The 25,150-nt window shown below is 48.8% G+C and overlaps 1 protein-coding gene across 1 annotated transcript in view; it reads left to right on the forward strand.

Moving 5' to 3' along the window:
* Window positions 1-19,878: 19,878 nt before the first annotated feature.
* Window positions 19,879-25,150, forward strand: part of SLC4A5 (solute carrier family 4 member 5) — a 222,869-nt gene continuing 217,597 nt past the window's right edge. Inside the window, exon 1 of the mRNA XM_038746335.1 lies at window positions 19,879-19,937. Coding sequence (XP_038602263.1) covers window positions 19,907-19,937 — 31 coding nt within the window. The 5' untranslated portion in view covers window positions 19,879-19,906. The remainder of the gene's footprint in view (window positions 19,938-25,150) is intronic.

Genomic DNA, 25,150 nt, shown 5'->3' on the forward strand with positions numbered 1-25,150 from the left:
TCAGGTTGGACACAGTCCCCGTCCCACATGGGGCTCACAGTCTTCATCTCCATTTTACAGATGAGGGAACTGAGGCCCAGAGAAGTGAAGTGACTTGCCCAAGGTCACCCAGCAGACAAGCGGCAGAGCTGGGACTAGAACCCAGGTCCTTCTGACTCCCAGGCCCTATATTCATTTATTCATTCATTCAATCGTATTTACTCATTCAATCGTATTTATTGAACACTTACTGTGTGCAGAGCACTGTACTAAGCGCTTGGGAAGTACAAGTTGGCAACATATAGAGACGGTCTCTACCCAACAGCGGGCTCACAGTCTAGAAGGGGGAGATGTATTGAGCACTTACTGTGCACAGAGCACTGTACTAAACGCTTGAGAAGTACAAGTTGGCAACATATAGAGATGGTCCCTACCCAACAGTGGGCTCACAGTCTAGAAGGGGGAGACAGAGAACAAAACAAAACAGATTAACAAAATAAAATAAATCCTCCTCCTCTTTGACCTCTCAGCTGCCTTCGACTCTGTCGACCATCCCCTTCTCCTGGAAACGTTATTCATTCATTCATTCATTCAATCATATTTATTGAGCACTTACTGTGTGCAGAGCACTGTACTAAGCGCTTGGGAAGTACAAGTTGGCAACATATAGAGACGGTCCCTACCCAACAGTGGGCTCAGAGGCTTTGCTGACACTGTCCTTTCCTGGTTTTCCTCCTCTATCTCTGGCTGCTCATTCACAATTTCATTCATTCATTCATTCAATCGTATTTATTGAGCACTTACTGTGTGCAGAGCACTGTACTAAGCGCTTGGGAAGTCCAAGTTGGCAACATATAGAGACGGTCCCTACTCGACAGTGGGCTCGCAGTCTAGAAGAGGGGGCGGTGGGCTGGCTCCGCCAATTGTCAGCTGTGTGACTTTGGGCAAGTCACTTAACTTCTCTGTGCCTCAGTTTCCTTCACGGGCTCCTCCTCTGCCTCCCACCCCCTAACTGTGGGGGGTCCCTCAAGATTCAGTTCCAGGACCCTCCTCTTCTCCGTCTCCACCCACTCCCTTGGAGAACTCAATTGCTCCCATGGCTTCAACTGCCACCTCTATGGGGATGATTCCCAAATCTCCATCGCCATCCCTGATCTCTCTCCCTCTCTCCAGTCTCGCATTTCCTCCTGCCTTCAGGACATCTCTTCTTGGATATTTTCCCATCACTGTAAAAAAAGGCCCCATCATCCTCCCTGTCTCCCTGTCTCTCCTTGGTGTTATCCTTGACTCATCTCCTTCAACCCTCCTCCTCAATCCCTCTTCTAGACTGTGAGCCCACTGTTGGGTAGGGACCGTCTCTATATGTTGCCAAATTGTACTTCCCAAGCGCTTAGTACAGTGCCCTGCACACAGTAAGCGCTCAATAAATATGATTGAATAAATGAATCTGTCACCAAATCCTGTCAGTTCTACCTTCGCAACATCCCAAAGCAGATTAGAGAAGCAGCGTGTCTCAGTGGAAAGAGCCCGGACTTTGGAGTCAGAGGTCATGGGTTCAAATCCTGGCTCCGCCAATTGTCGGCTGTGTGACTTGGGCACGTCACTTCTCTGGGCCTCAGTGACCTCATCTGTAAAATGGGGATGAAGACTGGGAGCCCCACGTGGGACAACCTGATCACCTTGTAACCTCCCCAGGGCTTAGAACAGTGCTTTGCACATAGTAGGCGCTTAACAAATGCCATCATATATATCCCAAAAACGTTCCCTTTCCTCTCCACCCAAGCTGATCCACGCTGATCCAATCCCGCTGATCCAATCCAATCCAATCCAATCCCGTCTTGACTATCGCATCAGCCTCCTCTCTGACCTCCCTGCCTCCTGTCTCTCCCCACTCCAGTCCTTACTTCACAACGCCGTCTGGGTCACTGCTCCGAAAAATCATTCAGTCCATATTCCCCCACTCCTCAAGACCCTCCGGTGGTTTCCCATCCACCTCCTCATCGAACAGAAACTCCACACCGTCGCCTTTGAAGCCCTCAATCCCCTCGCCCCCTCCTAAATCATCAATCGTATTTATTGAGCGCTTACTATGTGCAGAGCACCGTACTAAGCGCTTGGCTTGGGAAGCAGCGTGGCTCAGTGGAAAGAGCCCGGGCTTTGGAGTCAGAGGTCATGGGTTCGAATCCCGGCTCCGCCAATTGTCAGCTGGGTGACTTTGGGCAAGTCACTTCACTTCTCTGGGCCTCAGTTACCTCATCTGTAAAATGGGGATGAAGACTGTGAGCCCCCCGTGGGACAACCTGATCCTTCCTAAATCAACTCACTTCTCTCTTACAGCCTGCACACTTTGCTCCTCTAATGACAAGCTTCTTACTTACTCATATTCTCTCTTGGCCCTGTACTTCCCTCCCTCTTCATATCCATCGATCCACTATTCTCAAAATCATGTATCCTCTAAGAAACTTTCTCTGACTCACCCTTAATTTCCCCATCCCTATTCCCCCTCCCTTCTCCCGCTCTCCCTATGCACCTGGATTTGTTCGCCTTAAATAATAATCATCGTCACCATCATATTTATCAATTATAATAATAATAATTGTGGTATTTGTTAAGCACTAACTGTGTGCCAGGCACTGTATTAAGCGCGGACGTGGATACAAGCAAATCAGGTTGGACACAGTCTCCGACCCACGTGGGCTCACGGTCTCAACCCCCATTTTACAGACGAGGTAGCGGGCCCAGAGAAGTGAAGTGACTTGCCCAAGGCCACTCAGCAGACCGGTGGTGTTAAGCGCTTACTATGTGCCAGGCACCGCACTAAATACTGGGGTAGATATAAGGAAACCGGGTTCGGCACTGTCTCTGTCCCTCATGGGGCTCACAGTCTTAATCCCCGTTTTATGAATGAGATAACCGAGGCACAGAGAAGTTAACTGACTTTCCCAAGATCACACAGCAGACAAATGGCAGATAGAACCCAGGTCCTCTGACTCCCAAACTCGTGCTCTTTTCACTAGTCATTCATTCATTCATTCAATCGTATTTGTTGAATACGATACTTGAATACTTGAATACTTTTGAATAATTGAATACTTTTAGACTGTGAGCCCACTGTTGGGTAGGGACTGTCTCTATATGTTGCCAATTTGTGCTTCCCAAGCGCTTAGTACAGTGCTCTGCACACAGTAAGCACTCAATAAATACGATTGATGATGATGATGATGATTTATTGAGCGCTTACTGTGTGCAGAGCACTGTACTAAGCGCTTGGGAAGTACAATTTGGCAACATATAGAGACGGTCCCTACCCACCAGTGGGCTCACAGTCTAGAAGGGGGAGACAGAGAACAAAACAAAACATATTAACAGAATAAAATAAATAGAATAAATATGTACAAGTAAAATAAATAAATAAATAGAGTAATAATAGGCCATGATGCTTCTTAGATACTTTAATCCTCACCCCACCCTAGCCCCAGAGCACTTACATCCCTATCACTCCATTCTTCCTTCCTCTTTCCCTATCTGTAATTCATTTTAATATCTGCCTCCCCCTGTAGACTGTAAGGTCCCCACGGGCAGGGATCGTCTCTATCAAATGATAAATTGTACTTTCCCAGTGCTTAGTATAATCATTATTATTATTATTATTATTATTTGTTGCCAATTTGTACTTCCCAAGCGCTTAGTACAGTGCTCTGCACATAGTAAGCGCTCAATAAATACGATTGATGAATAATAGTAATAATAATAATGGCATTTATTAAGCACTTACTATGTGCAGAGCACTGATCTAAGCACTGGGGAGGTGACAAGGAGATGAGGTTGTCCCACAGGAGGCTCACAGTCTTCATCCCCATTGTACAGATAAGGGAACTGGGGCCCAGAGAAGTGAAGTGACTTGCCCAAAGTCACCCAGCTGACAATTGACAGAGCCGGGATTAGAACCCATGACCTCTGACTTCCAAGCCCGGGCTCTTTCCACTGAGCCGCACTGCTTCTCAGCCACGCTGCTTCTCATGGTGGAGTCCTGAGTTCCAATCCAGCCTGCCCCAGCCTGACCAGGAGGACGGGGGAGAGCGGGTGGGGACTTCCCAAGGAATCCATGAGAAGCAGCGTGGCTCAGTGGGAAGAGCCCGGGCTTGGGAGTCAAAGGTCATGGGTTCTAATCCCGATTCCACCACTTGTAAGCTGTGTGACCTTGGGCAAGTCACTTGACTTCTCTGTGCCTCAGTTCCCTCATCTGTAAAACGGGGATTAAGACTGTGAGCCCCACGTGGGACATCCTGATCACTCTGTATCCCTCCCCAGTGCTTAAAACAGGGCTTTGCACATAGTAAGCGCTTAACAAATACCATCATCATTATTATCCAGGTCATGGGTTCTAATCCCGATTCCACCACTTGTAAGCTGTGTGACCTTGGGCAAGTCACTTGACTTCTCTGTGCCTCAGTTCCTTCATCTGTAAAATAGGGATTAAGACTGTGAGCCCCACGTGGGACATCCTGATCACTCTGTTTCCCCCCCAGCGCTTAGAACAGTGCTTTGCACATAGTAAGCGCTTAACAAATACAATCATCACTATTATTATCCAGGTCATGGGTTCTAATCCCGGTCCTGCCACATGTCCGCCGTGTGACCTTGGGCAAGTCACTTCACATCTCTGCGCCTCCATTCCCTCATCTGTCAAATGGGGATTAAGACTGTGGGCCCCACGTGGGACATCCTGATCACTCTGTATCCCCCCCCCCCCAGCGCTTAGAACAGTGCTTTGCACATAGTAAGTGCTGAACAAATACCATCATCATTATTATTATCCAGGTCATGGGTTCTAATCCCGGTCCTGCCACATGTCCGCCGTGTGACCTTGGGCAAGTCACTTCACTTCTCTGGGCCTCCATTCCCTCATCTGTGAAATGGGGATTAAGACTGTGGGCCCCACGTGGGACATCCTGATCACTCTGTATCCCCCCCAGCCCTTAGAACAGTGCTTTGTGCATAGTAAGCACTTAATAAATACCATCATCATTATTATTATCCAGATCATGGGTTCTAATCCTGGTCCTGCCACATGTCTGCTGTGTGACCTTGGGCAAGTCACTTCACTTCTCTGTGCCTCCATTCCCTCAGCTGTCAAATGGGGATTAAGACTGTGGGCCCCACGTGGGACAGCCTGATCACTCTGTATCCCCCCCCCAGCACTTAGAACAGTGCTTTGCACATAGTAAGCGCTTAACAAATACCATCATTATTATTATCCAGGTCATGGGTTCTAATCCCGGTCCTGCCACATGTCCACCGTGTGACCTTGGGCAAATCACTTCACTTCCCTGCGCCTCCGTTCCCTCATCTGTCAAATGGGGATTAAGACTGTGGGCCCCACGTGGGACAGGGACTGCGTCCAACCCGATTGGCTTGCATCCACCCCAGCGCTTAGAACAGTGTTTGGCACATAGCAAGTGCCATTATTATTATTCTCCGGGCAGGAGGGAGGGTGAGGTCACCTCGTTCGGACCAGGTGACATTAATGGCCTCTTATTCCCTGGCTCATCGCCCCCCAACTTTCCCCCTCACCCGCCACTCTCCCTCCTCCTCTCTCCCCCGGCCTGCCTGTTCCCGCTCCGCCTTCCAAGAATGTTAAGACTCTGAAAGGAGCTGAGAGAAACTGGGACAGGGCAAACCAAAGCCCAGCGGGAAGTGAGGCGGAAAAGAGCTGGGGGCCCGGGAAGGGCAGGGAAGTGGGGCAGGGCCAAGCCATTGCTGGGGTCCCGCACCCCTGAGCCACCCTTTCCCAAGGACCACGCTTGGGCCCTCTTGAAGCCAGATGGTTGGCTCTTGCTGTGCCGCTGCTCTCTGCCTTCAGCCTGCTGCCATCCAGTGCCATCCATTACATGACTTTGAGCAAGTCACTTCACTTCTCTGGGCCTCAGTTCCCTCATCTGTAAAATGGAGATGGACTGTGAGCCCCCCCATGGGACAACCTGATCACCTTGCAACCTCTCCAGCGCTTAAAACAGTGCTTTGCACATATTAAGTGCTTAATAAATCCCCACTGTTGGGTAGGGACTGTCTCTATATGTTGCCAACTTGTACTTCCCAAGCGCTTAGTACAGTGCTCTGCACACAGTAAGCGCTCAATAAATATGATTGATGATGATGATAAATGCCATCATTATTATTATCCTCTGGCTGTCCACTGCCCTCGGCCTGCTGGCCTCTGGCCACTACTGGCTTCCCTCTGCCCTCTGCCGCCTTCTGCCCAGCCAGGATGATGATGATGATGATGATGATGATGGCATTCATTAAGCACTTACTATGTGCCAAGCACTGTTCTAAGCGCTGGGGAGGTTACAAGGTGATCAGGTTGTCCCACGGGGGGCTCACAGTCTTAATCCCCATTTTACAGATGAGGTAACTGAGGCCCAGAGAAGTTAAGTGACTTGCCCAAAGTCACACAGCTGACAATTGGCGGAGCCGGGATCTGAACCCATGACCTCCGACTCCAAATCCCGGGCTCTTTCCACTGAGCCACGCTGCTTCTCACCCTGCTGCTCAGGATGGAGAGCTGCTATTACGGGGTGAGATGGGGAGTCCTCCAGGCTTTCTGACTTTCATTTCTTAAACATGGTGGTGGTGGAAGTAGTGATAGGGAATAGGGAATAGGAGGAGGAGGAGGAGGAGAAGGAGGAGGAAGGAAGTGGAGGAAAAGGAGGGGGAGAAAGAAGGACAAGGAGGATGAGGAAGAGGGTGAGGACAAGGAAGGAGAAGGAGGGGAAAAAGGAGGAGGGAGGAGGTAGGAGGAGGTGGAAGAAGGAGGAAGAAGAAGGAAGAAGAGAATGATAATAATAATGGCACTTATTAAGTGCTTACTATGTGCAAAGCACTGTTCTAAGCGCTGGCACTGTTCTAGGAGAATGGAGAAGGAGGAAGAAGGAAGAGGAGGAAAAAGGAGGAGGAGGAAGGAGGAGGAGGAAGAAGGAGGAAGAGAAGAAGGAGGAGGAGAAAAAAGGAGGAGGAAGGAGGAGAAGAAAGAAGAGGAGGAAGAAGGAGGAAAAAGATGAAGAAGGAGGAGGAGGAGGAGGAGAGAGAAGGAGAGGAAGAAGGAGGAGGAGGAAAAAAGAGGAGGAGAAGGAAAAGGAGGATGAAGATGAAGAAGGAGGAGGAAGAAAGAGGAGGAGAGGAAGAAGAAGGAGGAGGAAAAAGCAGGAGGAGGAGGGAAGGAGGAAGATGGAGGAGGAGGAGGAGGAAAGAGGAGGAGAGGAGGAAGAAGGAGGAGGAAAAAGGAAGAGAAGGAGAAAGAAGACAGGGACTATATCCAACCTGATTGTCCTGCATCTACCCCAGCATTAAGTACAGTGTTTGGCACATAGTAAGCACCTAACAAACACCATTTAAATATATAGGATCATCAGATCAGTCCCTGTCCCACATGAGGCTCACAGTCTAAGGCAGAGGTAGGGCAAAGAACAGGTATTTCATTCCCATTTGACACACAAGGAAACTGAGGCCCAGGGAGGTTTAGTGACTTGCCTGAGGTCACACAGCAAGTAAATGGCAGAGCTGGGATGAGAAACCAGGTCTCCTGTGGGATCCTGTTGCCTCCCTGGATTCTTTAGGCATCTGTTTGTATTTGCACACTTTGGGGGTGAGGGCCTGAAAATTCACCCCATTTTGGCTATATAAAGTTGGCTTCAATCTATAGGAATTCCATCTCTATGCCCAGCAGCATGTCACACACCACAGTCCATAATCATTCCCGCAATATTCCCACCTACCTTTCCCTTCTTCTTCCTGACTGAAATTGATGTCACCACCCGTCTTCTCCCCTAGACTGTCGGCTCCTTGAGGCCAGAGATCATCATTACCGACTCCCGTGTGTTCTCCCCAAACCCTCAGTCTGGTGTTCTGCACAAAGTACGCTTTCAGCTCTTTGAGGGCAGGGATCAGGTCTACCAACAGGAATCAGAGGGTCATGGGTTCTAATCCCAGCTCCGCCACTTTTTGGCTGTATGACCCTGGGCAAGCCACTTCAGTTCTCTGGGCCTCAGTTCCCTCATCTGTAAAATGGAGGTGGAGACTGCGAATCCCATGTGGGACAGGGATCGTGTCCAACCTGATTAACTTTTATCTACCCTAGTGCTTAGAACAGTGCTTGGCAAGTACCATAACTCTATTGTACTCTCCCTAGCGCTTAGTACAGGATTCTGCACACAGTACTGTCAGCCCCTTGAGGGCAGGGATCAGGTCTACCAACTTTGTTGTTCTCTCCAAGCATACAGTGCTCTGCACACAGAAGACTGTCAGCTCCTCCAGGGCAGGGATCCTGTCTACTAACACTTTTATAGTGCCTCCCAAGTAGGTGGGTGGTGGGAGGGAGGAGGTGGGAAGTGAGGAGGGAAGAGGTGCTAGATGGGGAGTGAGGAGGTGGGAGGTGGGAAGGAGGAGGTGGGAAGTGAGGAGGGAAGAGGTGCTAGATGGGGAGGGAGGAGGTGGGAGGTGGGAAGGAGGAGGTGGGAGGTAAGGAGGGAGAAATGTGAGGTGGGGAGGGAAGAGGTGCTAGATAGGGAGGGAGGAGGTGGGAGGTGGGAAGGAGGAGGTGGGAGATGGGAAGGAGGGAGAAGTGGGAGGTGAGGAGGGAGGAGGTGAGAGGTGGGAAGGAGGAGATGAGTGATGAGGAGGGAGGAGGTGAGAGATGAGGAGGGAGGAGGTGGGAGGGTGGAGGTGAGAGATGGGGAGGGAGGAGGTGGGAGGTGGATAGGGAAGAAATGTGAGCTGGAGATGGAGGGGGTGGGAGATGGGAAGGAAGGAGGTGTGGGGGAGGGAGGAGGTGTGAGATGGGAAGGAAGGAGATGGGAGCTGAAGAGGGAGGAGGTGGGAGGTGAGGAGGGAGGAGGTTGGAGATGAGGAGATAAGAGGTGCTCGATGGGGAGGGCGGAGTTGTGAGGTAAGGAGGGAATGGTTGTGAGGTGAGGAGGGAGGAGGTGCTAGATGGGAAGGGTGGAGATGTGAGGTGGAGAAGGAAGAGGTGCTAGATGGGAAGGGCGGAGGTGTGGAGGGAGGAGGTGTGAGGTGAGGAGGGAGCTGTTGTGTGGTGAGGAGGGAGGAGGTGCTAGATGGGGAGGGCGGAGGTGTCCGGTGGTGAGAGAGGAGTTGTGAGGTGGAGAGGGAGGAGTTGTGAGGTGAGGGGGGAGCGGTTGTGAGGTGAGGAAGGAGGAGGTGCTAGATGGGAAGGGCAGAGATGTGAGGTGGAGAAGGAAGAGGTGCTAGATGGGGAGGGCCAAGACTGAATTCCTTATCTTCCGTCCAAAACCCTGCCCTCTCCCTGACTTTCTCATCACTGCAGACAGCACGACCATCCTTCCCATCTCACAAGCCCGCAACCTTAGTGTCATCCTCGACTCCGCTCTCTCATTCACCGCTCACATCCAATTTGTCACCAAAACCTGCCGGTCTCACCTCCGCAACATCGCCAAGATCCGCCCTTTCCTCTCCATCCAAACCGCTACCTTGCCAGTTCAATGTCTCATCCTATCCCGACTGGATGACTGCATCGGTCTCCTCCCTGGTCTCCCATCCTCCTGTCTCTCCCCACTTCAGTCTATGCTTCACGCCGCTGCCCGGATCATCTTTGTGCAGAAACGCTCTGGGCATGTTACTCCCCTCCTCAAAAATCTCCAGTGGCTACCAGTCAACCTACACATCAGGCAAAAACTCCTCACCCTCGGCTTCAAGGCCGTCCATCCCCTTGCCCCCTCCTACGTCACCACCCTCCTTTCCTTCTCCAGCCCAGCCCACACCCTCCACTCCTCTGCCGCCACTCACCTCCTCTCTGGGCCTCATTCGCTGTGAGACTGTGAGCCCACTGTTGGGTAGGGACTGTCTCTATGTGTTGCCAATTTGTACTTCCCAAGTGCTTACTACAGTGCTCTGCACATAGTAAGTGCTCAATAAATACGATTGATGATGATGATTCGCGCCCGTCCCGCCGTCAACCACCGGCCCACGTCCTCCCCCTGGCCCGGAATGCCCTCCTTCTGCACATCCCCCAAGCTAGCTCTCTTCCTCCCTTCAAAGCCCTCCTGAGAGCTCACCTCCTCCAGGAGGCCTTCCCAGACTGAGCCCCCTCTTTCCTCTTTCCCCCCGCCCTACCTCCTTCCCCTCCCCACAGCACCTGTATATATGTTTGTACAGATTTATTACTCTATTTATCTTACTTGTACATATTTACTATTCTATTTATTTTATTTTGTTAATGATGTGCATCTAGCTTTACTTCAATTTATTCTGATGACTTGACACCAGTTCACGTGTTTTGTTTTGTTGTCTGTCTCCCCCTTCTAGACGGTGAGCCCACTGTTGGGTAGGGACTGTCTCTATATGTTGCCAACTTGGACTTCCCAAGCGCTTAGTCCAGTGCTCTGCACACAGTAAGTGCTCAATAAATACGATTGATTGATTGATTGATTAATTGATTGATTGTTGGGTAGGGACCGTCTCTAGATGTTGCCAACTTGGACTTCCCAAGCGCTTAGTCCAGTGCTCTGCACACAGTAAGTGCTCAATAAATACGATTGAATGAATGAGGAGGTGCCAAATGGAGAGGGAGGAGGTGTGAGATGGGAGAAAAGTGGGTCGTCTAGTGCACCACGTGCCGGTGGTAGTCACAAACTCCCAGAGAAAAGCCGGTCCTGTGGAGTGGGCCTCCCCGGTGATAATCATGTGCACAAGGACAAAAGCGGCTTGTCTGGAGCCTCACGGGCTGGTGGGAATCACGTGCACCGGCATCTGAGAATCCACACAAGCTACTTTTGTCTGGAGCAAATTGCACCAGTGGCAGTCATGAAGACAGGGACAAAAACAGCTTGTCTGGGGCCCAGGTGATGATGAGGATGATGATGGCATTTATTTAGCGCTCACTATGTGCAAAGCACTGTTCTCAGCGCAGGGGAGGTTACAAGGTTACTGCATCAGCCTTCTCTCTGATCTCCCATCCTCGTGTCTCTCTCCACTTCAATCCATACTTCGTGCTGCTGCCCGGATTATCTTTGTCCAGAAACGCTCTGGGCATATCACTCCCCTCCTCAAAAGACTCCATTGGCTACCAATCAATCTGCGCATCAGGCAGAAACTCCTCACTCTCGGCTTCCAGGCTGTCCATCCATCCCCTCGCCCCCTCCTACCTCACCTCCCTTCTGTCCTTCTCCAGCCCAGCCCACACCCTCCGCTCCTCTCGCCGCTAATCTCCTCACTGTTAGGCCTTGTTCTCTCCTGTCCCGCCATCGACCCCCGGCCCACGTCCTCCCCCGGGCCCGGAATGCCCCCAATCCCTCTGCCCATCCAACAAGCTCGCTCTCTTCCTCCCTTCCAGGCCCTACTGAGAGCTCACCTCCTCCAGGAGGCCTTCCCAGACTGAGCCCCTTCCTTCCTCTCCCCCTCGTCCCCCTCTCCATCCCCCCCCATCTTACCTCCTTCCCTTCCCCACAGCACCTGTATATATGGATATATGTTTGTACATATTTATTACTCTATTTATTTATTTATTTTACTTGTACATATCTATTCTATTTATTTTATTTTGTTAGTATGGTTTTTTTTCTCTGTCTTCCCCTTTTAGACTGTGAGCCCAATGTTGGGTAGGGACTGTCTCTATATGTTGCCAATTTGTACTTCCCAAGAGCTTAGTACAGTGCTCTGCACATAGTAAGCACTCAATAAATATGATTGATTGATTGATTGATTGAGGTTGTCCCAGCGAGGGGGGCTCACGGTCTTCATCCCCATCTGACAGATGAGGTAACTGAGGCCCAGAGAAGTGAAGTGACTTGCCCAAAGTCACACAGCTGACAATTGGTGGAGCGGGGATTTGAACCCATGACCTCTGACTCCAAAGCCAGGGCTCTTTCCACTGAGCCACACTGCTTTTCATAGTCATGTACACATCCACAAATGCACCTTCTCTGCCTTGCCTGTGGTAGTCATGTGCTCACCAAGGAAAATAACTTGTCTGGAGCCCAGGGTGAATAATAATAATAATAATAATAGTAATAATGATTATGGCATTTATTAAGCGCTTACTATGTGCAAAGCATTGTTCTACATGCTGGAGAGGTTACAAGGTGATCAGGTTGTCCCACGGGGGGCTCACAGTCTTAATTCCCATTTTACAGATGAGGGAACTGAGGCCCAGAGAAGTGAAGTGACTTGCCCAAAGTCACACACCGGACAATTGGCAGAGCCGGGATCTGAACCCATGAACTCTGACTCCAAAGCCTGTGCTCTTTCCACTGAGCCACGCTGCTTCCCACTGTGGCTAGAGCCCAGGCCTGGGAAGCGGAAGGACCTGGATTCTAATCCCGCCTCTGCCGCTTGTCTGCTGTGTGACCTTGGGCAAGTCATTTCACTGCTCTGGGCCTCAGTGCCCTCACCTGGAAAATGGGGATGGAGACTTGTAGCCCCATGGGGGACAGGGACTGAGTCCAACCCGATTATCTTGTATCTACCCCGGAGTTTAGAACAGGGCCTGAGACATAGTAAGCGCTTAACAAATACTACAGTTATTATTAAAGAAGCAGTGTGGCTTAGTGGAAAGAGCACGGGCTTGGGAGTCTGAGGTTGTGGGTTCTAATTCTGGCTCTGCCACTTATCAGCTCTGTGACTTTGGGAGAATCACTTCACTTCTCCATGTCTCAGTTACCTCATCTGTAAAATGAGGATGAAGACTGTAAGCCCCACGTGGGGCAACCTGATTACCCTGTATCTACCCCAGTGCTTAGAACAGCGCTTGGCACATAGTAAGCGCTTAACAAATGCCATCATCATTATTATCATTATTGGTAGCAGTAGTAATTGAAGTAGATAGACTGAGAAGCAGCGTGACTCAGTGGAAAGAGCCCGGGCTTTGGAGTCAATCAATCAATCAATCGTATTTATTGAGCGCTTACTGTGTGCAGAGCACTGGACTAAGTGCTTGGGAAGTACAAGTTGGCAACATATAGAGACAGTCCCTACCCAACAGTGGGCTCACAGTCTAAAAGGGGGAGACAGAGAACAAAACCAAACATACTAACAAAATAAAATAAATAGAATAGATATGTACAAGTAAAATAAATAAATAAATAGAGTAATAAATATGTACTAACATATATACATATATACAGGTCAGAGGTCATGGGTTCAAATAATAATAATAATCATGATGGCATTTGTTAAGCGCTTACTATGTGCAAAGCACTGTTATAAGTGCTGGGGAGGTAACACGGTAATCAGGTTGTCCCACGGGAGGCTCACAGTCTTAATCCCCATTTTACAGATGAGGTAACTGAGGCCCAGAGAAGTGAAGTGACTTGCCCAAAGTCACACAGCTGACCGTTGGCGGAGCCAGGATTCGAACCCATGACCTCTGACTCCAAAGCCCAGGCTCTTTCCTCTGAGCCGCATCCCGGCTCCTCCAGTTGTCAGCTGTGTGACTTTGGCAAGTCACTTGACTTCTCTGGGCCTCAGTTGCCTCATCCGTAAAATGGGGATGAAGACTGTGAGCCCCCCATGGGACAACCTGATCACCTTGTAACCTCCCCAGCGCTTAGAACAGTGCTTTGCACATAGTAAGCTCTTAACAAATGCCATCATTATTATTATTAGTAGTAGTAATAGTAGTCAAAAGCACGTGGAGAAAGCAGCTAGACTGGAGCCAGTGGTAATCATGTGCACACCAACAAAGGCAGTTTGGTTTCCATAGCGCTGGTAATCATAATAATGGTATTAGTATTTGTGAAGCGATTCCTATGTGCCAAGCACTGTTCTAAGCTCTGTAGTAGATAGGAGGTAAGCGGGTTGTCCCACGGGGGGCTCATAGTCTTAATCTCCATTTTACAGATGAGGTAACTGAGGCCCAGAGAAGTGAAGTGACTTGCACGGGGAAAAGCAGCTTGTCTGGAGCCCTAGACAGCCTGTGGTAGCCGAAATGCCCACGGAGAACTCTCATTGTCTTTCTCAAATAATAATAATAATAATAATAATAATAATAATAATAATAATAATGGCACTTATTAAGCGCTTACTATGTGCAAAGCACTGTTCTAAGCAGTCGGAAGGTCACAAGGTGATCAGGTTGTCCCACATAGGGTTCACAGTCTTCATCCCCATTTTACAGATGAGGTAACTGAGGCCCAGAGAAGTGAAGTGACTTGCCCAAAGTCACCCAGCTGACAATTGGCGGAGCCGGGATTTGACCCCATGACCTCTGACGCCAAAGCCCGGGCTCTTTCCACTGAGCCACGCTGCTTCTTAAATCCCTCCTCCACCTCCCATCCTCTAACTTGGACTTCCCAGGCGCTTAGTCCAGTGCTCTGCACACAGTAAGCACTCAATAAATACGACTGAATGAATGAATGAATGAAATTCTAGACTGTGAGCCCGCTGTTGGGTAGGGACTGTCCCTATATGTTGCCAACTTGGACTTCCCAAGTGCTTGGTACAGTGCTCTGCACACAGTAGGCGCTCAATAAATACGACTGAATGAATGAATGAATGAATGAATGAATCCCCATTTTACAGATGAATAATAATAATGGTGGTATTTGTGAAGCACTTACTATGGGCAAAGCACTGTTCTAGGCTCTGGGGGGATACAAGGTGATCGGGCTGTCCCAGCTACCTCATCTGTAAAATGGGGATTAAGACTGTGAGCCCCTCGTGGAACAACCTGATCACCTTGTATTCCCCCAGCACTTAGAACAGTGCTTTGCACATGGTAAGCACTTAACAAATGCCATCATTTATTACTCTATTCATTTACCTGTTAATTTTACTTGTACATATCTAGTCTATTTTATTTTGTTAATATGTTTGGTTTTGTTCTCTGTCTCCCCCTTCGAGACTGTGAGCCCGCTGCGGGGTAGGGACCGTCTCTAGATGTTGCCAACTTTTACTTCCCAAGCGCTTAGTCGGGTGCTCTGCACACAGTCAGCGCTCAATAAATACGGTTGATTGATTGATTGATTCTCTGAGCCTCAGTTCCCTCATCTGTAAAATGGGAATTAAGACTATGAGCCCCACGTGGGACAACCTGATCACCTTGTATCCCCCCAGCGAATAGAACAGTGCTTTGCACATAGTAAGCGCTTAACAAATGCCATCATTATTATTATTATTATCATTGCACTTAACAAATGCCATCATTTATTACTCTATTTATTTATTTATTTTACTTGTACGTATCTATTCTATTTATTTTATTTTGTTAAAATGTTTGGTTCTCTGTCTCCCCCTTCTAGACTGTGAGCTCACTGTTGGGTAGGGACCATCTCTATATGTTGCCAACTTGGACTTCCCAAGCGCTTAGTCCAGTGTTCTGCACACAGTAAGTGCTCAATAAATACGATCGATTGATTGATTGATTCCCTGAGCCTCAGTTACCTCATCTGTAAAATAGGGATTAAGACTGTGAGCCCCACGTGGGACAACCTGATCACCTTGTATCCCCCCAACGAATAGAACAGTGCTTGGCACATAGTAAGCGCTTAACAAACGCCATCATTTTTATTATTATTATTATTATGCTTAACAAATGCCGTCATTTATTACTCTATTTATTTATTCATTTTACTTGTGCATATCTATTCTATTTATTTTATTTTGCTAAAATGTTTGGTTCTCTGTCTCCCCCTTCGAGACTGTGAGCCCACTGTTGGGTAGGGACCGTCTCTCTATGTTGCCAACTTGGACTTCCCAGGCGCTTAGTCCAGGTGCTCTGCACACGGTAAGCGCTCAATATCGATTGATTGATAGATTGATTCTCTGAGCCTCAGTTCCCTCATCTGTAAAATGGGGATGAAGACTGTGAGCCCCACGTGGGACAACCTGATCACCTTGTATCCCCCCAGCGAATAGGACAGTGCTTGGCACATAGTAAGCGCTTAACAAATGCCATCATCATTATTATTATTATTATTCAGCCCTCATATCCAATCTGTCACCAAATCCTGTCGGTCGCACCTTCATAACATCGCTATGGTAGTACAGTTGCCAACTTGTACTTCCCAAGAGCTTAGTCCAGTGCTCTGCACACAGTAAGTGCTCAATAAATACGATTGATTGATTGATTGATTGATTAAAATCTGCCGTTTTCTCTCCATCCAAGCTGCCACAGTGTAAATCCAAGCACTTCTCCTCTCCCGGCCTTGATTCCTGCATCAGCCTCCTCGCTGACCTCCCTGCCTCCTGTCTCTCCCCACTCCCGTCCGTACTTCCCTCTGCTAACTCGGATCATTTTTCCCCAAAAACGCTTAGGCCACGTTTCCCCAATCCTCAAGAACCTCCAGCGGTTGCCCGTCCACCCCCTCACCCTTGACTTTGAAGCTCCCAATGGGGCCTGTGGCTCCAGATAACAGTCAATCCCTTAATCAATCATCTTGATTCTGCACTTACTGTGCGCAGAGCAATCAATCAATCGTATTTATTGAGCGCTTACTGTGCGCAGAGCACCGATCAAGCGCTTGGGAGCGCATTCATTCATTCATTCAGTTGTATTTATTGAGTGCTTACTGTGTGCAGAGCACTGGACTAAGCGCTTGGGAGAGTATTCACTTATTCATTCACTTCATTCATTCATTCATTCAATCATATTTATTGAGTGCTTACTGTGTGCAGAGCACTGGACTAAGCGCTTGGGAGAGTATTCATTTATTCATTCACTTCATTCATTCATTCATTCAATCGTATTTATTGAGTGCTTACTGTGTGCAGAACACTGGACTAAGCGCTTGGGAGAGTATTCATTTATTCATTCACTTCATTCATTCATTCAATCGTATTTATTGAGTGCTTACTGTGTGCAGAGCACTGGACTAAGCGCTTGGGAGAGTATTCATTTATTCATTCTCTTCATTCATTCATTCATTCATTCATTCGTATTTATTGAGCGCTTACTGTGGGCAGAGCACTGTACTAAGCGCTTGGGAAGTACAAGTTGGCAACATCTAGGGGCGGTCCCTACCCAACAGTGGGCTCATTGCACTGATTGAGTGCTTACTGTGTGCCTAACACTGGACTAAGCGCTTGGGAGAGTATTCATTTATTCATTCACTTCATTCATTCATTCATTCAATCGTATTTATTGAGCGCTTACTGTGTGCAGAGCACTGTACTAAGCGCTTGGGAAGTACAAGTTGGCAACATTTAGAGACGGTCCCTACCCAAAAGCAGGCTCATTGCACTTATTGAGTGCTTACTGTGTGCCTAACACTGGACTAAGCGCTTGGGAGAGTATTCATTTATTCATTCACTTTCATTCATTCATTCATTCAATCGTATTTATTGAGCGCTTACTGTGTGCAGAGCACTGTACTAAGCGCTTGGGAAGTACAAGTTGGCAACATCTAGAGACGGTCCCTACCCAACAGTGGGCTCATTGCACTTATTGAGTGCTTACTGTGTGCCTAACACTGAACTAAGCGCTTGGGAGAGCATTCATTCATTCAATCAATCAATCAATCATATTTATTGAGTGCTTACTGTGTGCAGAGCACTGTACTAAGTTCAATCGTATTTATTGCGTGCACATTACTACTACTAATAATAATAATGGCATTTGTTAAGCGCTTACTCCGTGCAAAGCACTGTTCTAAGCGCTGGGGAGGTTACAAGGTGATCAGGTTGTCCCACACGGGGTCCCAGTCTTAATCCCCATTTTCCAGATCAGGGAACTGAGGCACAGAGCAGTTAAGTGACTTGCCCAAAGTCACACAGCTGACAATAGGCAGAGCCGGGATTCGAACCCATGACCCCTGACTCCAAAGCCCGGGCTCTTTCCACTGAGCCACGCTGCTTACTGTGTGTAGAGCACTGGACTAAGCACTTGGGAGAGGACAACATGGCTCAGTGGAAAGAGCCCGGGCTTGGAAGTCAGAGGTCGTGGGTTCTAATCCCGGCTCTGCCACTTGTCAGCTGTGTGACTTTGGGCAAGTCACTTCACTTCTCTGGGCCTCAGTTCCCTCATCTGTAAAATGGGGATTAAGACTGTGAGCCCCATGTGGGACAGCCCTGATTACCTTGGATCTCCCCAGCGCTTAGAACAGTGCTTTGCACATAATAAGTGCTTAACAAATACCAACATTACTATTATTATTATTATTATTATTATTATATAGTAAGTGCTTAACAAATACCAACATTATTATTCTTATTATTATTATTATTATTATTATTGCAATAAACAGACCTATTCCCTGCGCACAAGGAGCTTAAAGTGTAGAGGACAATGCCACAGAGTTGGTAGACATGTTTCCCTCCCACAAGGAGCTTATAGTCTAGAGGGGGAGATGGATATTAAAAAGAATAACAGAAGCAGCAGGGAGGTTGGGGGGCGTCAAAGTAGGGGGGAGGGTGAAGGGGAACATTCATTCATTCAATCGTATTTATTGAGCGCTTACTGTGTGCAGAGCACTGGACTAAGCGCGTGGGAATTACAACTCGGCAACATATAGAGACGGTCCCTACCCAGCAACAGGGAACAGACCAGTGTGGCTCAATGGAAAGAGCCCGGGCTTTGGAGTCAGAGGTCACGGGTTCAAATTCCAGCTCTGCCGATTGTCAGCTGTGTGACTTTGGGCAAGTCACTTCACTTCTCTGGGCCTCAGTTACCTCATCTGGAAAATGGGGATGAAGACTGTGAGCCCCCCGTGGGACAACCTGATCACCTTGTAACCTCCCCAGTGCTTGGAACAGTGCTTTGCACATAGTAAGCACTTAATAAATGCCATCATTATTATTATTACTTAGCTTCTCTGGGCCTCAGTTACCTCATCTGGAAAATGGGGATGAAGACTGTGAGCCCCCCGTGGGACAACCTGATCATCTTGTAACCTCCCCAGCGCTTAGAACAGTGCTTGCACAGAGAAAGTGCTTAATAAATGCCATCATTAGTATTATTATTATTACTTAACTTCTCTGGGCCTCAGTTCCCTCATCTGTAAAATGGGGATGAAGACTGTGAGCCCCCCGTGGGCCAACCTGATCACCTTGTAACCTCCCCAGCGCTTAGAACAGTGCTCTGCACACAGCAAGCGCTTAATAAATGCCATTATTAAGTGCGTAGGCGATCCAGAGCGGATTGGGTGGGGAAAAGCAGGAGCGAGTCAGGGAAGGCTTCCTGGAGGAGATGGGATTTTTGTAGGACTTGGAAGGTCGGGGGAGTTGACGACTGTTGGCGGCAAATCAATCAATCAATCAATCAATCGTATTTATTGAGCGCTTACTGTGCAGAGCACTGTACTAAGCGTTTGGGAAGTACAAGCTGGGCGGGAGGGACTTCGGGGCAAGGGGGAGGATGTGGGCGAGATGGAGGTCCGGTGAGAAGGTTGATGCTTCGAGGAGCCAAGTGTCCCAGCTGGGTTGGATTAAGAGAGTAGCAGGGTGAGGTCGTATTTATTGAGTGCTTACTGAGGTAGTCCTTCAGTGGTATTTATTGAGCGCTTCCTGTGTGCAGGGCACTTGGGAGAGTACGGCGAAACACAAACTGATACATTCCCGCCCAGGACGAGGTCACAGTCCAGAGGTATGCATTGGGCCTCTCTTTTAAGGATGGAAAGGCTCCATTTCCCGTTCACCAGCCTTCCCCCGCCATGAGGTACTGTTTCCCGCCCTCCCTCCTCCTCCTCCTCCTCTTCCCACTCCCTCTCCATCTCTCTCTCTCCCCCTTTTCCCAGCCTTCCCCCCTTCCCTCTCGGCCCCCACGGTCCCTGGGAGAAGCTCTGGGGCCTTCCGAGCCAGGAGCGGTGGGAATGCTGTAATCCGCTCATTAGGCCGAAGGCTCTGAGGAGGCAGGGAGTGGAGCCCGGCCGTCTCCCGCCCGTTGGCGACTTGTTTCCCGCTCTGTGGCTCTGTCCCCATGGGGGCACGGCGGGCTTCGTCATCCCCGTCGTCCGCTCGGATGGGGGAGAAGAGACGGCAGACTCCGGCAGGTAAGCGGTCTGCCCCTCTCTTTCAATCAATCAATCAATCAATCACTCAATCGTATTTATTGAGCGCTTACTGTGTGCAGAGCATTGGACTAAGCGCTTGGGAGACAGTCCCTACCCAACAGTGGGCTCACAGTCGAGAAGTGGGCTCGCAGTCGGGCCAGGAGTCCTGGAGGGTCTCGGGGTCAGAGTGGGCTGGACGGGGGTGCTTTGGGAAGTTTTCTAGGACAGGAATAATAATAGTAACAACTATAATAATGATGGCATTTGTTAAGCGCTTACTATGTGCAAAGCACCGTTCTAAGCGCTGGGGAGGATACACGGTGATCAGGTTGCCCCACTTGGGGCTCACAGTCTCCATCCCCATTTTCCAGATGAGGGAACTGAGAAGTGAAGTGACTTGCCCAAAGACCCACAGCTGACAATTGGCGGAGCCGGGATTTGAACCCATGACCTCTGAGTCCAAAGCCCGGGCTCTTTCCAGTGAGCCACGCTGCTTCTCTATGGTATGTTTAGGTGCTTAGTATGTGCCAGGCACTGTATTAAGCGCTTTGGGAAGTTTTCTAGGACAGGAGGAATAATAGTAACAACTATAATAATGATGGCATTTGTTAAGCGCTTACTATGTGCAAAGCACCATTCTAAGCGCTGGGGAGGATACACGGTGATCAGGTTGTCCCACTTGGGGCTCACAGTCTTCATCCCCATTTTCCAGATGAGGGAACTGAGAAGTGAAGTGACTTGCCCAAAGACCCACAGCTGACAATTGGCGGAGCCGGGATTTGAACCCATGACCTCTGAGTCCAAAGCCCGGGCTCTTTCCAGTGAGCCACGCTGCTTCTCTATGGTATGTTTAGGTGCTTAGTATGTGCCAGGCACTGTATTAAGCGCTTTGGGAAGTTTTCTAGGACAGGAGGAATAATAGTAACAACTATAATAATGATGGCATTTGTTAAGCGCTTACTATGTGCAAAGCACCGTTCTAAGCGCTGGGGAGGATACACGGTGATCAGGTTGTCCCACTTGGGGCTCACAGTCTTCATCCCCATTTTGCAGATGAGGGAACTGAGAAGTGAAGTGACTTGCCCAAAGTCCCACAGCTGACAATTGGCGGAGCCGGGATTTGAACCCATGACCTCTGAGTCCAAAGCCCGGGCTCTTTCCAGTGAGCCACGCTGCTTCTCTATGATATGTTTAGGTGCTTAGTATGTGCCAGGCACTGCATTAAGCGCTGGGGTGGAAACAAACAAATCCGGTTGGACGTAGTCCCTGTCCCACATGAGGCTCACAGGCTTAATCCCCATTTTACAGTTGAGGTAACTAAGGCCCGGAGAAGTGAAATGACTTGTCCAAAGCCACACATGACAGACAAGTAGAGGAGTCAGGATTAGAACCCATGACCTTCTGTCTCTCAGACCCAGGGTCTGCTTCCTTGGAATCCAAGGGAGCAGGGGAGGGGGTCACTAATAATAATAATAATAATGATGGTATTTGTTAAGCGCTTACTGTGTGCAAAGCACTGTTCTAAGCACTTGGGGAGGTTACAAGGTGATCAGATTGTCCCATGGGGGGCTCACAGTTTTAATTTACAGATGAGGTAACTGAGGCCCAGAGAAGCGAAGTAACTCGCCCAAAGTCACTCAGCTGACAGTTGGCGGAGCCGGGATTTGAACCCGTGACCTCTGATTCCAAAGCCCGGGCTCTTTCCGCTGAGCCACGCTGCTTCTCCGCCACGACCGGTGGTGGGCTGAGTTCTTCTGGCCGTAATCATGAGGGCATTAGTGAAAATGACCGTCGCAAAGACGGTGACCGTGAAGATAATCTTCATAGTGGACACATCAATCAGTATTATTTATTAATAATAATTATTATTATTATTGTGATACTCCGTAAGCGCTTCCTATGTGCTATTTTAGGCACCGGGGTAGATACAAGTTAATCAGGTTGGCCGCGGGCCCTGTCCCCACATGGGGCTCGCGATCTTAATCCTCATTTTCCAGATGAGGGAACTGAGGCCCAGAGAAGTGAGGCGACCTGCCTGAGGTCACACAGCAGACGAGGTCCTTCAGATGCCCCGGCCTGTGCTCTGCCCACTAAGCCACGCTGCTTGAGCACTTACTATGCGCAGAGCAGCCTACTGAGCGCTTGGGAGAGTCCGATGCGACAGAATTTTACCGGACGCCTACAATATGCCACGTATCTGCTGTGTGACCTTGGGCGGGTCACTTAACTTCTCTGAGCCTCAGTTCCCTCATCTGGAAAATGGGGATTAAGACTGTGAGCCCAGCGTGGGACCACCTGATCACCTTGTATTCCCTCCCCACCAGCGCTTAGAACAGTGTTTTGCACATAGTAAGCACTTAATAAATGCCATCATTATTATATTAGTATTATAATGTGCCAAGCACTGTGCTAAGCACTGGGGGGGAATCCAAGAGACGCCAAAAGGGGAAACGGTCCCTGTCCGATGCTCTGCGGCTCAAGGGGAGGAGCGGGGATGTGGGATTCTCCAGAAAAACCGAGGGGGACAGTGGAGACAGAGAGTAGAGTCCCACAATCCCTCCTTGCGGCCTACATTTTGACAATCAATTAATCAATGACATTTATTGAGCGCTTACTATGTGCACAACACTATACTAAGCGCTTGAGAGAGCCCAATATAACAGAATTGCCACCTCCGATCCCCTCTTTTCCTCTCCAGGGACAAAATCTCCCGCCGGGAAGGATGAGGGAGAAAGCCCGGTCATTCATTCATTCAGTCGTATTTATTGAGCGCTTACTGGGTGCAGAGCACTGTACTGAGCGCTTAACCCTGTCCAGGTTAGAGCCAAAGCACTGCTAAGTGCTAGTACATATTTATTATTCTATTTATTTATTTATTTATTTATTTTACTTGTACATATCTATTCTATTTATTTTATTTTGTTAGGCTGTTTGGTTTTGTTCTCCGTCTCCCCCTTTTAGACTGTGAGCCCGCTGTTGGGTAGGGACCGTCTCTATATGTTGCCAACTTGGACTTCCCAAGCGCTTAGTACAGTGCTCTGCACACAGTAAGCGCTCAATAAATATGATTGATTAATATAATAATAATAATGATGGCATTTGTTAAGCGCTCACTATGTGCAGAGCACTGTTCTAAGCGTTGGGGGGCATCCAAGGTGATCGAGTTGTCCCACGTGGGGCTCACAGTCTTAATGCCCGTTTTACAGATGAGGGAACTGAGGCTCAGAGAAGTGAAGTGACTTGTCCAAGGTCACACAGCAGACATGTGGCGGAGCCAGCATTCGAACCCATGACCGCTGAGTCCAAAGCCCGGGCTCTTTCCACTGAGCCACGCTGCTTCTCTGATTGATTGATTGATTGATAGTAGTTTGAGTGGCAGCAAGGAGCACTGTTGAGGGAGCTGGTAGATTTTGAGCACCCTTACTCCACTGCTCTATAAATATGATTGATTGATTGATGATTGATGGATTGAGAGATTCTCTGACAATCAGAAAAACCTGCTTTCAGCCCCCTGAGATGAGAACCTTTCCCTGTGCTCGTGACTGGACATTTAATACACTGCATTTAATACAATTTACTGCACGCAGTAAATGCTCAATAAATCCTATTGAATGAATACGATTGAATGAATGAATAATAATAATAATAATGATGGCATTTGTTAAGCGCTTACTATGTGCAAAGCATTGTTCTAAGCGCTGGGGAGGTAACAAGGTGATCAGGTTGTCCCACAGGGGGCTCACAGTCTTAATCCCCATTTTACAGATGAGGTCACTGAGGCCCAGAGAAGTGAAGTGACTTGCCCAAAGTCACCCAGCTGACAATTGGCGGAGCCGGGATTTGAACCCATGACCTCTGACTCCAAAGCCCGGGCTCTTTCCACTGAGCCACGCTGCTTCTCATGAATGAATGAATGAATGAATATATGAATGAATGAATGAAGAAGTGGTCATCATAATAATAATAATAATGATGACATTTGTTAAGCGCTTACTACGTACAAAGCACTGTTCTGAGCGCTGGGGAGGTTACAGGGTGATCAGCTTGTCCCATGGGGGGCTCATAGTCTTAATCCCCATTTTACAGATGAGGTAACTGAGGCCCAGAGAATAATAATGTTGGTATTTGTTCATTCATTCATTCATTCAATCGTATTTATTGAGCGCATACTGTGTGCAGAGCATTGGACTAAGGGCTTGGGAAGTCCAAGTTGGGAACATATAGAGACGGTCCCTACCCGACAGTGGGCTCACAGTCTAGAAGGGGGAAACAGAGAACAAAACCAAACATACTAACAAAATAAAATACATAGAATAAATATGTACAAATAAAATAAATAAATAAATAGAGTAATAAATCTGTACAAATATATATCCATATATACAGGTGCTGTGGGGAAGGGAAGGAGGTAAGACGGGGGGATGGAGACGGGGGGCGAGGGGGAGAGGAAGGAGGGGGCTCAGTCTGGGAAGGCCTCCTGGAGTCTGTTAAGCGCTTACTATGTGCATAGCACTGTTCTGAGCGCTGGGGAGGTTACAAGGTGATCAGGTTGTCCCACAGGGGGCTCACAATCTTAATCCCCATTTTACAGATGAGGGAACTGAGGCCCAGAGAATAATAATGCCAGTATTTGTTAAGCGCTTACTATGTGCAAAGCACTGTTCTAAGCGCCGGGGAAGATACAAGGTGATCAGGTTGTCCCACGGGGGGCTCACAGTCTTAATCCCCGTTTTCCAGATGAGGTCACTGGGGCCCAGAGAAGTGAAGTGACTTGCCCAAGGTCACACAGCTGACAAGCGGCGGAGCTGGGATTTGAACCCATGACCTTTGACTCCTAAGCCAGGGCTCTTTCCACTGAGCCATGCTGCTTCTCCATCCACTTTGACCTGTAAACCGTCTTTGAGCGGAGGATCGCTGAGGGCGCTGGAGATTTGAGAGGCGGCATGGGGCACTCCTGAGGATGTTAGCGATTTGATGATGATGGTATTTATTAAGCGCTTACTATGTGCAAAGCACTGTTCTAAGCGCTGGGGAGGTTACAAGGTGATCAGGTTGTCCCACGTTGGGCTCACAGTCTTCATCCCCATTTCACAGATGAGGTCACTGAGGCCCAGAGAAGTGAAGTGACTCGCCTGAAGTCACCCAGCTGACAATTGGCAGAGCCGGGATTCGAACCCATGACCGCTGACTCCAAAGCCCGGGCTCTTTCCACT

The sequence above is a fragment of the Tachyglossus aculeatus genome, chromosome 5 (genome assembly GCF_015852505.1).
Source record: "Tachyglossus aculeatus isolate mTacAcu1 chromosome 5, mTacAcu1.pri, whole genome shotgun sequence".
Taxonomy (NCBI): Eukaryota; Metazoa; Chordata; class Mammalia; order Monotremata; family Tachyglossidae; genus Tachyglossus; species Tachyglossus aculeatus.